The sequence below is a fragment of the Geospiza fortis genome, unplaced genomic scaffold (genome assembly GCF_000277835.1).
Source record: "Geospiza fortis unplaced genomic scaffold, GeoFor_1.0 scaffold78, whole genome shotgun sequence".
Taxonomy (NCBI): domain Eukaryota; kingdom Metazoa; phylum Chordata; class Aves; order Passeriformes; family Thraupidae; genus Geospiza; species Geospiza fortis.
In genome coordinates this window covers 3,401,562-3,418,225 of record NW_005054339.1, presented here as the reverse complement: position 1 = coordinate 3,418,225, position 16,664 = coordinate 3,401,562, and the positions used below count along the sequence as shown (strand labels likewise).

Sequence of the window (16,664 nt, the reverse complement as noted above, 5' to 3'; positions counted from 1 at the left end):
CGGCACGACCCCTTCATCACCGGCATCGCCGACGTGACCGGCCAGGTCGCGCTCTACAGCTTCAGCCCCAAGGACAACGAGTGGGTGAGTCCGGCGGGGCGGGCCCGGCCGTGCCCGTGCCCCAGCAGCCGCCTGGCCCGGCGCGCCCGCACGGGGCCCGCGCGGGGCTGCGCTCGCCCAGGCGGAGTTCGGGGTTTGGGCGCGTTCCCCCCCTTGTGCTGGGGGAGAGGACATAGAGAGCAAGGGAGAGGGAGAGCAGAGAAAGAGGAGGAGGAAGAGGGAGAGGGAGAAGAGGAGGAAGAGGCAGAGGAGGAGGAGGGAGAGGCGAGGCCGTGTGTGCGCTCGGGGAGGCGGCGCCGTTCCCCCTCGGACCGGGGCAGGAGGGCGCTTTGGCTGCTGGTGGCCATTGGCTTTTTCTCTTCTTTAATCGTACTTTGTTGTTGTTGCTCGCGCCTGTTGCACAGAGCCCTAACTGGGGAAGAGGGGAATTTAAGAGATGTGAGTATTCGTCACTGCATTAAAGCACAATTTGGTTTGACTGCCGCGTTCATCATGGAGCTATAAAAAGGGGAATACAGGGAACTCCACGGTGTCAGGGCAGCCCTGGAGCTGCAGCAGCTTTCCCCGCCCATGCCGTGGGGAGGATTGCTCTGCGAGCTGGAGTCTGACACAGAGCCATGGCCACAGTCCTGCCGTGCTCTGCTGTTCTCCTTGGAGCAGAACTGGAACACAGCCTCTGCGATATTTGGAGCCTGCCTTGTCAGGCTCAGAAGGGGAAGGCAGTGGAACTCCGTGTGTTATCACATGGGCAAATAGAGAACGTGAGCAAAGGATTTTGGCAGCAGGTTTAACTTCCTAATCTTTCTAATAAAAATAATTGATAGTTTCTGAAAATAGCAGAGCACATTTTTAGACCTGTGATGTCAAACCTTATGGAAATATAAGAATATTGTAAGTCTGTCATTAAAACACTATCTAAAACCTACTTGTGTGAACAAGCTCATCGCTGAAGTGCATTTGTTTTGGTTTTTTTGTAGGAGAAAACTGACATAGAAGGGACCTTATTTGTGTATAAAAGGTAAGGGTTGGTTTGGGTTGGTTTTTTGGGGGAGGGGGGATATAGTGGTGGTGATGTTTGTTTTCTTTCCTTAAGAAAACAAACTCCAGATGGCTTCCTGCACAGCTTTCATACTCATCATTTTTTGCTTGTCCAGCTGTTAACTGCTGTGTACTCACTCAAAAAGAATAAATTCTGCACATGGGTGAATAACTCTGTCAAAAGCCCCTAAAAGTATTGCTGAGAAAGCATAAAACCTGAATGCCACATATGTACCCACATCAAAAACTGGTTTATTGAGCTTATTTTATTAATCCAGTAGCATTTGTTAGTGCATTGAGTTTGTTAAGTGCCAAGTCTCCCTTTGTCTTCTAAAATCCATGAAGCTGCTTATGAAAACAATAGAGATGAGAAATTAAATAATATGTTTTAATTTACTCCTGGAATATGGGATGAATTTTTGTAAATGGATGAAGTTGCCCAAAAGCTGGAGATTTTGTAGTGTCTGATTTTAGGGGCTATTTGATTTCCTCTCAAAACCATGGAAGAAATTTCCAGTTCTCTAGGACAGGTAAAAAGGGTGAGGAGGAGAATGAGCACATAAAATCAATAATAAGTTCAAGTTTTAAATTGTAGGCAAATAAAAAAGTCTAAGTGGCATAACACTTTGTTGAAGGTAAGAAATAGAAATAATGCAGACTTAAGCCATCCTGAAGCAGACTGTCAGAATTTGGTCATTACAATATTTTATCCTGGCACTATGTAGGGATTTGAGTAACCACTTCCTGCTACTTCAGCTCCCAGTTTAGAAATACTTAGTGTAAGAAAGTGAACCAAACTTTAAAAAAATCAAAAGAAAAACCAAAGCAAAAGCTTTCTGTGTCACTAGCGGATGACTTCAAACAAGTTCTCTGTGGTTCATTAAGAGATTCACTTGTGATGGTAATGGTTGTTTACCCTGTTCTTGGAAGCTCTTGACAGATTTTTGTTGCAAATCATTAGGTAAAGGTGGCCACATTGTTACAGAAATATTTATATTTACCAGCTAAGTGTGTCTGATTTTTAGCCTGCCTTCATTGTGCTGCTGTTGTTGGTTATACACCAGGTTACAGGCACAGTTGAGTGCTGACAGGACATTCATGCAGCAAGAGAAAACAGATCTAAAACTGTCTTGAACTTTCAGTGCTTGCTCAGTGTTCTGTTTCCACTTGGTGTCCAGAAAAAAATATAGATAAATAAAAATTGCTTCACTAAGCAATACAACTCTGAATAATTTACTTTCAGGACACTGGGTTAAGTCCTTATTTCCAGAGTCTCCCTTTAGGAGGAAATTACTGTTTGTGGTTCCCCCTGTAAGTGTACTTCATGCTATTTAAGACAGCAGCTCTTTTTTATTGTCATGTCTATTTGCAGTAAGGTAATGGTGCTGTGTAAGTGGTTTGCTTTTTCTCCTCTAATAAAAAAATTCTGAAATGCCTCAAAATGATCTTATGTCAAGTATTGAATACATTTGCATTTTAATAGTGGACCTGCCCTAGTTTTTTTGAATAGATTTTTCAGAGGCATATCTTTGATTCAGCAGTTCAACAGTGTAGAACTGTAATGTTAATCCTAATCCTGCTTTGAGGTAAGTGTAGTTTGAAATTGAAATTAGGTGGCATGCCAAGAAATGGCATAGAAAAACAACTGTGAGAGCTGCAGGGCTGCTCAAGCTTCACGTAATAAAGCAGTGGAAATTTGAAGATGAGTTCATAACTTGGTTTTAGAAAATGACTTCTGTTGATGAAGATATTAATCCTTGGTTTTGTTTTAATTGACACAATAGGTCAGCTTCTCCTTATCATGGTTTTACGATAGTGAATCGACTGAATATGCACAACCTGGTTGAGCCAGTAAATAAAGATTTGGAGTTTCAGCTCCATGAACCTTTTCTGCTCTACAGAAATGCCAGCTGTGAGTATAACTTCCTCTAATCCAAATAAACTTCAGGTTCAGTTTTATAACCTCGATCACTTCTGATTACTGTGATGTCTGTTTCAAATACAATGTAATGGGGAGGGTTTCAGTGAAATATCTGATGATGTTTTCTGTCTACAATGCTAAATTTACTTAAATAGCTGTTCTATTATATTATCATTACTGCCTGCTTTCAGTAAAAAGCAAATATACTACCAAAGTGCAATGTTGCTCTGGTCTTACATTTAGATCAAACCTATAGATCATTAATTAATCTCCCTTCTCCATCAGAATGTCCCCTTGATGGGAACACTGCTTTGGCTGTGCTTTGGTGTACCTAATAGACCAGTCAAATGTTAATCCCTTCCTTTTTTCCCTGTGGAAGACCTCTGGGATCTGTAAGAAGCAGGATAGATTCCATCATGGTGGCAAAGAGCAGCCTAAGGCAGATGATCTCCTCTGTTTCATAATCTTAGCAGTCTTCCTTCCATAAGTGTCACAAAGAGAAAAAAATCAAAACTGATCAGTAAGTTCAAAAGTCTGGGAGGTGAGGGAAGTTACTGGCAACAGACTGGGAGAAGTACTGTGTTGAGCTGGGTGTTTAAGCAGATTGCTTGGTTTGCAAAGAAGGGGAGCTGTAGATGGAGGCAGTAGGGATAAGATGGACGTTAAGGTGTCAGGAAAGAATTGCAGCTCTGAGGTTGGTGACATAAGGGAAGAAAGAAGTTGATTCATTTGTTGGGACTGCTGATGGTATAAGGAAGCAGGAGCTGCTGTGGAATCACCATGGTGTGTGACAGTGACTAGAGGATCATTCAGGGAAGGAATCACAGAATCCTTTAGGTTGGAAAATACCTTTAAGATCATCACACCAAACCATTAACCCAGTGCTGCACAGTCCACCACCAACCCACATCCCTCAGTGCCACATCTACACATCCTTTAAATACCTCCAGGGGTGGTGGCTCCACCAGGGCTTGACAACCCTTTACATGAAGAACTTTTCCTAATACCCAATCTAATCCTCCAATGGCACAAATTGAGGCCATTTACTCTTGTCCCATTACTTCTTAGTTGGGAGTACAGACCAAGCAGCACCTTGCTACAACCTCCTTTCAGGTAGTTGTAATCAGAGAAGGTACAGGCTGTGTGTGAGTTCATTAGAAACCCCTGAATTGTTTTCCTTGATAAAAGCTCTCCTTTTCCTCTGGGACATAAGTGTGTAAGATCTGTGGGAGGCTCATGGGTTTAGGATAGAGGTGACATAGAATAGTACAAGGAAGGGAAGAAATCATACAAAGGTCAGCAAGGAAGAAATTACAGACTGGATATGGGAATTGCATTCTGAAGTAATCAGGAGTATTTTTTTTCCTCTTATTTCTTTGCCATTGACATTTTAAAATACTTTGGTCAGAAACTATCCTTTCTTTCATTCCCCCATTCTGTCTCCAGTGATTGCAGATGGAAGATGTCCAGTGCAATTAGTATGTCATGAGTTATTTTCTCAGGTGCCACAAATAAACTGCAGATGAGTTTTCCTGCCCTCTGAGTGTGTTCACTTTGTTCAAATACAAGCTTAAAAGCATTGAAAAGGGCATCTAAGCTTTTTATTCCTTATCATTTCCACATCACTTACTCCCTTACATTTTGCATTAAGCTATTTTGTTTTGGATTATTTTCCTTACATAAGGTTTTCTAAATTTTCTGTCCTCTGAAAGAGTTGGAAAACAAATTATATGGTTGAATTGTGTCAAAGCTGTTTGCCTCTATTTGCACAGTATTTGTGAATTTGCAAACAAATTTAGATTTGCAGACAAATTTCAACACGTGTGTGTTTTGTTTGTCTGGGTGGATCAGAGGATTCTTGTCCGAATTCTCTTCATGCAGAAGGATCTCCACTTCCGCTCATTGCCTGCTGGCATGAAAAACCTTCGCATTTTTGGAACTAATTCAAATCAGAGGTTTAAGCCAGTGGTTACTATAATGTGTATTTCCAAGGGCTTAATGTCATGTGTCTGTAATGGCTTAAGGTGAAGTTGTTCTGAGAACCATTAATGACTGAAAGAGGATGGAGTTCTAGTTTGTGTAAGGAGCAGCTTCCTCTTACACAACCCTGTGTCTTGTAGAGTGGCTTTTACTGTGTCCTTGAAGAAATCTCCTGTCATCATTAGAAACCCTCTATGAGTGATTGAACTGCTGATTCTGTTTCCTTAGCTTACACATGGGTGATGGCTCAGACTATCCAGTAAAAACCTAAAATCATGCTAATAGTGCTGTTTGTCAGAGACAAATAGGTACTTTGTGCCTCTGTAGTTACATTGTAATGGGATCAGTAACAAATAGAGATTTGTGCTTCACCAGGGCATGGTAGAAGATGATCAAAGCAAAATTGTGTCACCATGCATTTGGGGAAGGTTCCATGTCAACAATGTTTATATTCAATGTGGTACTACTGTCCTACAAACTTCATGTTTTCACTTTGTTCTGGGATTGTGTCTTGACTTAAAATGAGGCCAAGTCTGTTCTGTGCAGCAGATCAGACTTCTGGCATTTCTGTCTTCAGCGGCGCAGGAGCTGTTCTGGGACAGTGAGTAACCTGCTCCAAGCTGCTAATGACTTATGTGAGGAACTTTGCAAGCACTCTACAAACATTGGTTTTGCGTGGCTGGAGGCTGTAAGAATGATTTGCCTGTCACATTAGATCATAATATTTTGGTGGGATTTTACTGTTCTTTTGTAGTTTGATTTCTTCAAATGCTCTTGCTATATGAAGGCATTGTTGGTTTGCTGCATATCAGAAGTTACTTTGTTAAGCTGTAGACATGAGATACTTTATCCAATTGCACAGAGGCATTTTTGTACTCTCAGACCAAGACTGGGTAATTGCCATTTTATTCTTATGGGAAATTACTGATTTTCACAGCTCTTGAGGGGAATCCTCCAATTTTTGGCAGGGTGGGGGATGAAGGAAACTTCCATGGGCATTCTGGAAGGAGAGCAGATACAATACCTTTCTTGTATCTGCCTTTTGCTATTCTCTGAGCATGATGGAAAACATTTGGATCACTTTTTATTATTCTGTGAGGTTCCCCCCCATCCCAATCCTACCTTTTTCATATTTCAGCTTTTAATGGGGAAATCTTTCCTCGCTCCAGAATTTTCATTCTCAAAATTATTTTGTCTACATAATGTGGTTCCAACCCCAAAAGAATACCAAATGCAAGAAGTTGCATATAATGCTGCCCCAAGACTTACACCATTTATTTTGTTGGGCATAAGACCCTAAAACAAAGATGATAAGAATGTGACTAAGAAACTGTGAGACATTATACCACTTGCAGTGGTAAACAGAAAAAAGGTATTCTTGTTTTCACTGTTATAAAGAATTAAGGAAAGCAAATATCACCAAACATAAACAGATCAAGAAATTACCAAATTGAAAAGAGATTGTTTGACTTTACAGTAACATATTTTAAAATTAGAATTACTCTTAAAAAGTAAAAAATTTGAGATTAAACTCCACACTCAATGTGCCATTTATTATTTCTTAGTCTGGAATAGGTATTGCTGGGTATATTTGATCCTTGTTGAACTCTCCCTCTGGACACATCCACATTCTTTAGAGAACTGAGATTATTTGCTCATTAAATACTGAATACCATTGACTTTTTTTTTTTAATGAACCCAAGCTTATTTTCTCTTGTCTGTGTTTTGTGGAAAGCATGCTAAACTCTATTTTAAAAAATGCATGCAGTTCAGCCAGTAACAGTAATAACAGTCTAGTCTGAAGTTCAGTACTTCCTTTCAGTCTGTAACGTGAGAATCTGGAGCTGTTAGTTAATAGTTTGCTTAATAATTAAGGAAAATTAGTCAAAGTTTTAAGCACTATTGAACTTACCTCCTGAAGTCTGCAGGAAAAATTCTTCTGAGCCTTTCTCATTTATAACTTTTCCCTTGTATCGTTGGTGTTGGTCTTGATAAAAAGGATTTTTAATCCAAGTCAGTTCACTTGGGAGGTCAGACAGGCTGATTTCCATGGTGCAGAAAAGACAGGTGTTTAGCATAAAAGTTGGGCATTAAAATAAATGGTCCTTGTTTGGTGTGGGGTTTTTGTGGTGGTGTGGTTTTCTTCCTTGCTTCTTATTCCTGTCCAAGGTAAGAGTTAGTAATAGAAAAAGAATGGATTTTGGAGAGGTTTATACATATGAGTGGAAAACTCAGTTACAAAGTGCTGTCTTCTGGTCTTGTTGTATTATTGATGAAAACAACTTGTATTCTGAACAGCAAAAGAGAAATGAGTTGCATTAGAAGTGTTTCAAAGAGCTCCTGACTGGTTTCAAAGCTGTAAGGAAAGTCTCTTATCACACATGTTCCATTAAGTGTAATATATCTGTGATTGCTGAGGCTGCCTGGCTCTCCAGCAAGCACATTAACCCAGTGGTTTAGTCTGAGATAAGAAAGGAATCTTTTCTTCTAATCTTCATAGCAGAAGAAGCAATGCAACCTGGGGGAGGGGGGGAATGATTGAAAACTGTGGAGACAGTCTAAAAATACATTGTTTGACCTGAAAGACAGCCCTCTAACTGCAAGAGGTTTTCTTCTGTGGTTCAGGTTGCAAAGAAGCAATCCCTCTCTCTCCATATAATACTCAGGTGGCAGTTAGTGTTCCTGAGCTTGGGTGCTGCTTGGCACCTGCTCAACTACTCTGTGCTCCTGCTTCTGGGATTGTGCTGTGTGATGTATTTGTGAAATGCCTTTAGGTAGTGAAAACAGGAAAGGGAGGAACTTTGCCCATTCATTCTAAAGGTTTGTAAGTCTATGTGGCAGGCTAATATCTACATGTAGGAAATAAATATGAAGAATGTCAGTGATACAGAGCTGACTGACTGAGGAGAGGTGCCATTTCAGCTGACATTGCTGTTAGAGGAAATACAAGCTTCAAGAGAGAGAGCTTTATGTCATTTTGCCTCAAACTCTATTTGAGGTGTAAAATGATGCATATATGTGCTTTTCCTTATGGAAGTGAGATGGGGTTGTTTTCCATGGTTACATTATAGGAGGGGTTTCAAAATACAAGTCCTTTTCTTTTAAGAGTTTGATAAACTCCACTTCCAGTTGTTCTGCTTCATTGTATGGCAACAACAAAATTGGACCTGTAAAACAAAACTTTTCTCTCCCTTCTACCAGCTTTTCCAGATAGTTAAGGGAAGTTTTAAACAAATCATCTCTTTGAATGAGTTGAGGATGTATTTGTACAAATGGCTAAGCTGCCTGGGGGAAGGGAGTGACAGTGTCTGGAATTGCTGAAACTGGCAGTGCTGATGAGTCCATGTGCACTTCCTCTGGCACACAGTTCTATTCTAAGTTTTCCCTTCCTGTGTGTCCCCAGCTTCTTGTTTGTGCTCTCTTATGCTCCAATGGCCTTTTGTGAAGCTGATGCAGAAATGGGATCAAGGATCTGGTCTGGACAAGAATGTACCCCCAGCTCACATGAGGGAGAGGGGCCCCTTGGGGCACAATGGGTTAACAAAGTTGTGGGAATGTGAGGGTGGCCACACTGCCTCTTGCTGCTTACTTAAAATAAGAGCTGAAGTGAAACTACAATTTGGGGATGCAGCTTCATTTTCTGTTGGCAAGGATGAAGCTTCTGTCTCGCAGTGGCACTTGGCTATTCCCACTCTTAATCCAGATTATAGAAGAGCCCAAGACCTTCCTTTTGGTATTATTCAGCTGTTAGGCTTGAGCAGGAAGTCTTCCATAATCCTTCTGTTCTCTCAAAAGCTCTTTGGTTTCCCATTTCAGTTTTAATCAGGTTTTAAGGATTGATCCAGACAAGTTTGGGGAGAAGTTGTGTGTTACGTGTTTAGATAAATATTTATGGGTCAGTGTCTCTAACAAAAATTACATATGTCAGAGAAGAACACAGATTATGAAAATGGATGACTTCTTTTAGTTTTATGAAACCTGATTTTTCTGTGGTATGGGTTACTCATTATTCCAGGGGTGTCAAAATTCAGTGTGGATCCTACTGAAAGAATTGCTGCTGATGATTACAAACTACTGTTACTTGAGTGCTAAAGATGCTGCCCAGCATTCAGTGTAGAAAAGCTGGATGGAAAAATTCAGTGGCTTCTGTTGGATGAAACTCTTGCAAAACTGCAGTAGAAAGGTGCCATCAGACATAGGAATATTCAGCTAATATTTATGCTGGGTATAGCAAAAAATCACATATTTAAAAGGAGCTGGTAAGAGCCAACTCTGTCTTTGCTATAAGGATGTTCTTAATTGAAGCTGCATGCATGGAAGGAAGTACAGTGTATAGGCAAATATGTATTAAATAGTAATAGTAATACTGTTGGGACACACACTTCTGGGGAAGGGAGCTGCACTGGCAGTACAGGAGGGCTCTTGGAAAGAGGAAGGTGAACATTCCAGCCTGTGTACCTACATTAATGCCAAAGCTGTAATCTGCGGTGCATCTTTGTGATATTGTGTAAAATTGCTTTGCAGTGACTCCCTGTGATTGCTTGCCAGTAGTACAAAGTGGAAAAAAGCCTCATACTTTACACCAAACTGAGATTTGGATCTACTTGTGGTCTTGTCTAGGCCTGTTTCTGGCAGAATTGAGTGTGACTTTTATCATTTGTCCCATTTAAATATTATTGTAAGTTCCATATCTTAATTTCTTCAGCAAGTATGCTTTTGAAGCAGCTTTCTCCTCTTGGCAGTTTGTCTGGTAATGAAGTCTTTTCTTTAGTGCAAAAGTATGAGCTCCTTCTTCAGTCATGTAGCAACCTGGAAACTTTGTAGGTTTCTATGCAGCAGAAAATCCAGTTGTATTAAACTGCAAAGTTTAATAGAAGCATTTCATAAGCATTGGCTACATGTGTGAAATGCTTTTTTATTGGCTTATGTCTTTTGTGCATTGATTTCTTTGTTTATGACTCAAAAAGCTTTGTTATCTACTACTTAAGCTGGAACCTCTAAAGAAGTAAACACCCAAATTAATACAGCTGTTATTTGAAAGAAAGAAAATGAAAGAAAGAAAAGTGAAGAATTTCAGCTTGTCAAAGGATGTTTGTCTAGAAATGAGATGTGTACCTGACTGCTTGAGGATTTTGGCCCAACAAAGTACACCTGGAATAAGTTGAAGGGCCAGAAAAAGTTTGGTAAATAATTGTCCTCTTTGCCATGACTCGACATTATTTTGAGTGGGCTTTGCTTGAGGTTTTTGAGTATCTTGTGGAGGAAAAAAAGTGAGTAAAGAAAGAAAAAGGATTTCACTGTGAAATAAAAATCTACCTCTAATGGGAAATGGTTGTGTAATTCTTTTAAAACAGTCCTTTCCTTCACTTTAGATGTCTTTGTAATCAGTGATTTCAGCTACATAAAATCATTGACATGAACTGCAGTATAAAGATGAGTTTTAAAAGACTTGAAAGCATTTTTTCAGAAATTAAAATACTTTAATGGTACCATGTGTAAAGTGTCCAATTGCCTTTGATGTTCTAGCATTGACAAACTTCATAGGTGAACTAAGATTTAAAGTAACCTGCATTGTGGGCTGGATTCAATACAATTCTGAAAAGAGTTGTGGAGCTTTGTGGCTTTGGTGCAGCTGGGGGCAGTGGGGAGAGGAGCTGCTGTGTGGGGAAAAGGGGGAGCTGCTGTTTGCCCTTGGGAGGATTGCTGGGGAAGGAGCAGCTCATAGCACTCCTGACAGAGTGTCCCCCTCTGATGGAGCTCAGTGGTCAAGCTCCAGCTCTGCAAATTTTCAATGGAATTTTACTTATTCTGAAACCAGAATGAGGCTGTCTTGCTGAGCTGGAGCCCTTTTGCTCTCATTGCTCTGTCCTGGATACCTTCAAAGAGCAGGGGTCCCTATCAGTGTAGTTTTAAGCTGTTCCATGAATGTGTCTGTGTGATGGGAGCTTTGGTACTACTTCCTTCTGGAGAGGGAACCTTCCAGAGAGGCTCTGACTGAACTGTCATGCTATAATCCAAATGTTAATCTTGGTCTTTGAATTTGACACATTTAAAAATCAGTGGTTTTTTAAAATGGATATTCCTTGGCCTAGCTTAAATGATAAAGTCAATTCAAAGGAGGAGGTTGCAGCTGTAGTGAGAAGGCACCTGCTGGTTAAAACATTTTCCTGCCACTTTTATTTACAAACTGTATCAAGATTCTATAGTTCTTCCATTTAAACTGACTGAAGTTGTATTTATGTTTGCACATGTGCTGTTTCTGATTACTTTGTGAATAGTAGGTGGTGACACACAATATTTCAGTGGAAACTGATGGAAATTTGTATATTGCAGATCTAATGGACGCCTGGGTTTTTTTTTTTCCTATTGATTTAATCCTTTTTTTTTTTGTCTTACACTTGCTTTTTTTCTTGTTTTCTAGTGTCAATTTACAGTATTTGGTTTTATGACAAGAATGACTGTCATCGAATAGCAAAACTCATGGCTAAGTAAGTACTGGGGCCTTCTAGAGATTATTAAATGTGTCTGGTTTTTTCCTCACTCTCCTAAAAATGGAGGAATACAACATTCTTGCTCATACAAGTTTTTTTTTAACTAATGAAAATTACAGTTATGTTTTAAAAAAACTGCAGCATTAAAATTATCAATTGAGTGTTTTAAAAAAATGAGTTGAAGAGTTAGTTGGCATTCTCCAAAGAAAGCAACTATGTGCACTGTGTGTTATTTTATATTCTGTTTTGTATAGGGGTGCTGGCAAAAGATTTTCTGATGTAGAGAGTGTAATGAAATAAACTGTGGTTGGGGGTTTTTGCTTGTTTTGTGGTGAGCTGTTTTTTTTCTTGGAATTTGTGGTTTGTTTGGGTTTTAATAAGACTTAGCTGTTATTCTTGACTAAAGTGAAGAGACAAAAAACTAGTAGGAGAACTAGGTAGAATTTTCTAGAATTATAGTGGGTTTGGGAGTATAAGCAAAACGGAAATAATAAGAGCTTGGTGTTGCTAATTTCAGCATTTTGGGATAGTTACTCTTGCTAAAATGCAGAGTGTAGCTGTACTACCCAGGGTATCTTCTCATCCCTCATTCTCAGCTTTGCTCCTCTTTGCTATCACACTGCTTTCTTGAAACCTCTTATCTCTTGCATGCCTTCACTAGCGTGTCAGGGCTTGCCAGTCAGGCTGTCCTGAAGACTTGCACAATTTAATTACATGGAAATATATAATATTTAATTATATGAAAACTAGTCACAATGTAGATATTTTAAGCTGAATTCTAATTTCTTAGTGTAGGGGGTTAGGTGTGGGTTATTTTGGTTTTTTTTTTAATTATTATTATTTTCACACAGAAGCAGTGAAAGAAAACACCAATGACCGACATTGGTATCAAGATATCTTTCTAAATTCCTTTTCTGTTTTCTCATCCTTATAACTCCATTTTCTACTTTTATTTTTTTCTTCCTAGTTATGTTGGACTTCTTACTGTTAGTTGGTTTGTCCGTATCTAAGGATTAATGGAAAACAATTGTGTGAAACTGACTCATGGATGTTGTTACCAAAACAAATAACAAAACATCTACTGCCTCTCCTCTTTATAAACAGAGCATCAGAAGGACATGGCTTTCTCTTCTAATCTAAAAGCATTAGTTAATGTTTGAAGTGTGAGAGAGAGCTGGACTGTCAAACTCTACCATATTCACAGCTGCAGTGCAGATCTAACTTCAGATAGCAAACTTTGAGTCCATTTGAAGTGCTCTGGTCACTGTAGCACAAATGATGGGCTACAGATACTTCAGAAGTCTTAAAAAGTGTGATCAGGTAATGGACCAGTCTGGCCATGGCACAGCAGTCCATAAAGCACATTTACTCTTTTGGCCGGATTGCAATATTTACATTTTCTTTCAAGAGTATTAATTTTGTTCTGTAGTTTTTTGTCTTTGGGGTGGAAATTTGGATTTGCACCCTTTTGTTAAGGTGGAGTTTTTCTTAATCACTGATAGGAAAGAGTGCTGCCTTTATAATACTTCAACACTTCCAAAACATAACCATAAAAGGTTTCAAGGAGATTTGCATTCTCTTCCCTGCATTTAACTTGACCTTATTGTGCCAGACTGAGTTAACAAGATTGCAGGCCATCCATTTGTATTTTGGTGGCTTATCTTTGAAAAGAAAAGTAAATTAGGGTTTGTAATCACAGACTTCACTTCTCACATTCTCTCCCTCCCCCTGCCCTTCTGTGAGGTTGTGCCAGGTATATTTTCAATGCTGTAACTCCAGATATTCTTTAACAAACTGTCACAGTTACTGTGTCCCTGAAGGAATGTGTGCCTCTTCCACTATCTGATATAATGGAAAGAAACAGCAGGCCTTGCTTAAAAAAGATTTAATCCTGGATTGCACACAGAGCATGTTCAGTGTACAGATTTGCAGTAGTTGACTTTTTCTCCCCCAGGAACAGTATTTAGGTATTTGATTTACAGATTTTTTTTTTAAAGAATTTTAGAATTTTCTGAAATTAAAACATTTCATGGGAGTCATCAAACTCCTGATTTCAGAAACAATTAATTTGTGTCAAGTTAAGATGATTGATTGAGGGTTGGCCTTTCTAGAAGAAGTAGGGCAGAAACTGGAGGACTTCAAATATTTGAGAAAACTATTGCATTGTGACCTGTAACTTTGTATGGGGGGTTATTTTCAGTTTAGTTTATAAGCTTGTTTTACCCTGTTTCAGTAGTCAGACCCAAAGTGGCTTCTGAGATACAGGAAGCAGACTAGAATTGGGAAAGAATCTGAGTTCTGAGGATACAGTTTGACATTATATTCCATCACCACCATTGACGTGTAATGTGCACAAGACAGAAGATGGAGTTTAAACTGTTAGACAATTACCTAGATGAGAAGAGAATTTATTATTCTTCAAAAAGAAAGTAAACTTTAAATTTTAAAAAGGTAACAAACACTTCATAATGAGCAAGGGAAAAATATTATGAACTGGTTTTCAGAAATTTCTATGAAACATTTCTGTGAAATGCCTGCACTCCTTGAAGGTGTTTTGCTGTGAGTTCAATGAGTACTGGTTTCAGGGGAGGATGTTTTATTGAAACCTTCTGGGCCAACTAATTAAGGCAAAGGAAAGTCTCAAGAGTGAAGCCTTTGCTTTGCCTGCCAGGCATCATGTGTGATTTCACTTTGCCCAGAATCTTCCCTTTAACTGAAGTGTTTCTTTTTTCTTATACAATTATGCTGGCACTTAATATCTCAGCAAAGCATTCTGATTCTCTTACCTTGCTCTTTTTCATCATTCATTTTGGAGTTGAGTTTAGAGAGGTCCTAAGCCATGACTGGGTGACCACATGAGGTGCTAGAACAAAATGTTCTCTCAGGGTGTCACCATAGAAACACTTGTGGAGTATTGAGCTGCTTCATCCAAACGAGCACATGCTGCAGTTCTCAGAAATTATCAGGGTTACATTGGCCTCCCTATTGTGGGTTACCTTGCCAGGTGACTGCTGCTTACAGAGAAGGCTGGAAGTAATCAGGAGCTGGTTAAATAACCAGCTTGTATGATGAAAAATTGTGAAAGCAACATTAGAGTGTTAAAAGCCAAATCTAACCCTTTTTCAGCTAAACTCTAGTGAAGTAAAGAAGCTTGGTACCTAGAAAACTGGGAAGAAACTTGAACTGTGTCTTCCTCAGAAATGTAAACATTAGAGGTACATATAAATAATTACAGCCTATAAAATCTAGATTTTGTCCTGAATCCTAACTGACCCAAAGAAACTGGAGGCTGGGATGATTGACACTTTCTGTGATTGTTGTGATGGCACCTCTTGGCTCCCCCCTCAGCCATCAGTTCCACAGCATGAGAGTTCCCAAGTGACATGCCAGCTCCAGAGCTCTGCCCTGTTTACAGTGCTTGTTTTTCCTTAACATATTTGATTAATGCAGGCTTAAAAAAGAAGGGATTACAGGCTGGTGTGTGTTTATTTCAAGAGGATCAGCTTCAGCGCACTGCACAGCCATGTATATCTTGTGAACTGCATATGGATTAGGAGTATATGCTGCTTTTATTTTTATTAATGAAATGACCAGGTGCACATCAGCTTCTTGCATCTCTTACCTATCCTTCAGATGGAGGGTTTTGGATACTTGAGGCAAGCAGGGGTGGAGTAGGGGTCATGAATGAACCATAGGCACCAGGGCCAGAGGTAATGCAGGTAATTGGAATGACTGCAGGGCAGCTTGAAGAGGAAATGGTTTGCTGCTCCTTCCAGAGCCTTAGGTGGGGGTGTGAGGGGTGACTTGCTCTAAGTCCTCTTGCAGACTGATTCCAGAGGCATCTGGTGTGAGCCAACTCTCTTCTTTCCCATTGTCTCTGTTGCATAATGGTAGGCCTCATCCTAAATTAGAACTATTTGGTAATAGATTTTGTTGAATGACATGGCTTGACTTGGCTAAATATGGAAAAATGCATGTTAGGATGTAAAGAGTAAAACTTGTGTCTTAGTGTATGGTGTAAAACATGCTTTTTGTGTATCACATGCTTGGATGTCCACATATTTCATTGTAAAAATGTCTAAACATAAGAGTTTTATAGGAGTAGTGTTTGCTGTAGGCAGACTTTGAGAGAGACAGACCAGTGCTCTGTGAATGGGAGATAAATCATGCAGACCATTTGACAATTTGTCTTGTAGCAAATGAAAACTTGTGCAACTTTGGTCAGCTATGTGTTAGGCTTTTATTCAGGCAGAAAAATGGGTTAATATACTGGGAGTACTTTTTTCTTTACTGCTTTTTGCAAGATGTTAACTCTAGTTAAATTTTTAAATCCTGTTTCTCCTTTCCTTTTACAGAGTGGTTGAACAAGAAGCTCAGAGGTCGCAGCAAGTTTCTCAGGATAGAAAAAGTCCCAGCAGAACCAATGGCTGCAATGAAAACAGGCCCATTGACATCCTAGAGATGCTTAGTAAAGCCAAGGATGAGTATGAACGAGTAAGTAAATGTCTCTTTTCTGGAAACCAGTTTTTAGCACATCAGCTGTGCTTTGTTTAAAGGGTGGGCAGTGTCTGCAGTAGTTCCAGCAGCCTTGTTTTCAGAGTGCTGTGTTGTTCCCTCCCTCAGGAGCACTGTACTAGGAAACATTCTGTGATTTCAGGCAAGATGGATTGAATCCTGATCATGTGGTCTAACTTAAATTGTAGCAGGGTGGACCCATTTTATTATGATTTCTCCTGGTGTGAGAAAATCTTGTCTCTGGGAATAGCAAATAAAAATTTTACCAAACAGCATCTGTCTCTTCTTAGTCTCAAAAGATGAACTGTGGTGTTAGAGACTGAGGCATTCAGTTTGTTTGTAGACTCTATGAAGCATATTTCTTATTAGCTGTAGACTAAGTGTAACAATACTGTTCCTTTGTCTTTCTGTTCTCCAGTTTATTTCTTGTGTCCTGTCTACTGTTTCTCCCTTTAATAAAATAATTCATCTCAGAAGGAAAAGCCTGTTATCCTTTGCCAGTGCTAAATCCACAAGATTACATAATGAGGAATGTTACCTCTCTTAGGAAAGAATTACTTTATATAGTCATGAGGACCAAATTCATACATGCAGGGTGAATATAAAGGTAATGTGTGGGAGATCCAAAAATGGAAGCAGAGATTCTGAACACGCCTCTT

General features: G+C 39.5%; 1 protein-coding gene across 2 annotated transcripts in view; it reads left to right on the top strand.

Annotated features, from left to right (window-relative positions):
- The first annotated feature begins 6 nt into the window (after positions 1-6).
- Positions 7-16,664, top strand: part of DCP1A (decapping mRNA 1A) — a 31,599-nt gene continuing 14,941 nt past the window's right edge. The window contains exons 1-5 of one of the 2 annotated variants that reach the window (XM_014307642.2): positions 7-84; positions 1,038-1,078; positions 2,883-3,010; positions 11,421-11,487; positions 15,846-15,984. In XM_014307642.2, coding sequence (XP_014163117.1) covers positions 2,929-3,010; positions 11,421-11,487; positions 15,846-15,984 — 288 coding nt within the window. In that variant the 5' untranslated portion in view covers positions 7-84; positions 1,038-1,078; positions 2,883-2,928. The remainder of the gene's footprint in view (positions 85-1,037; positions 1,079-2,882; positions 3,011-11,420; positions 11,488-15,845; positions 15,985-16,664) is intronic. The other variant, XM_031058201.1, reaches the window with a different exon arrangement.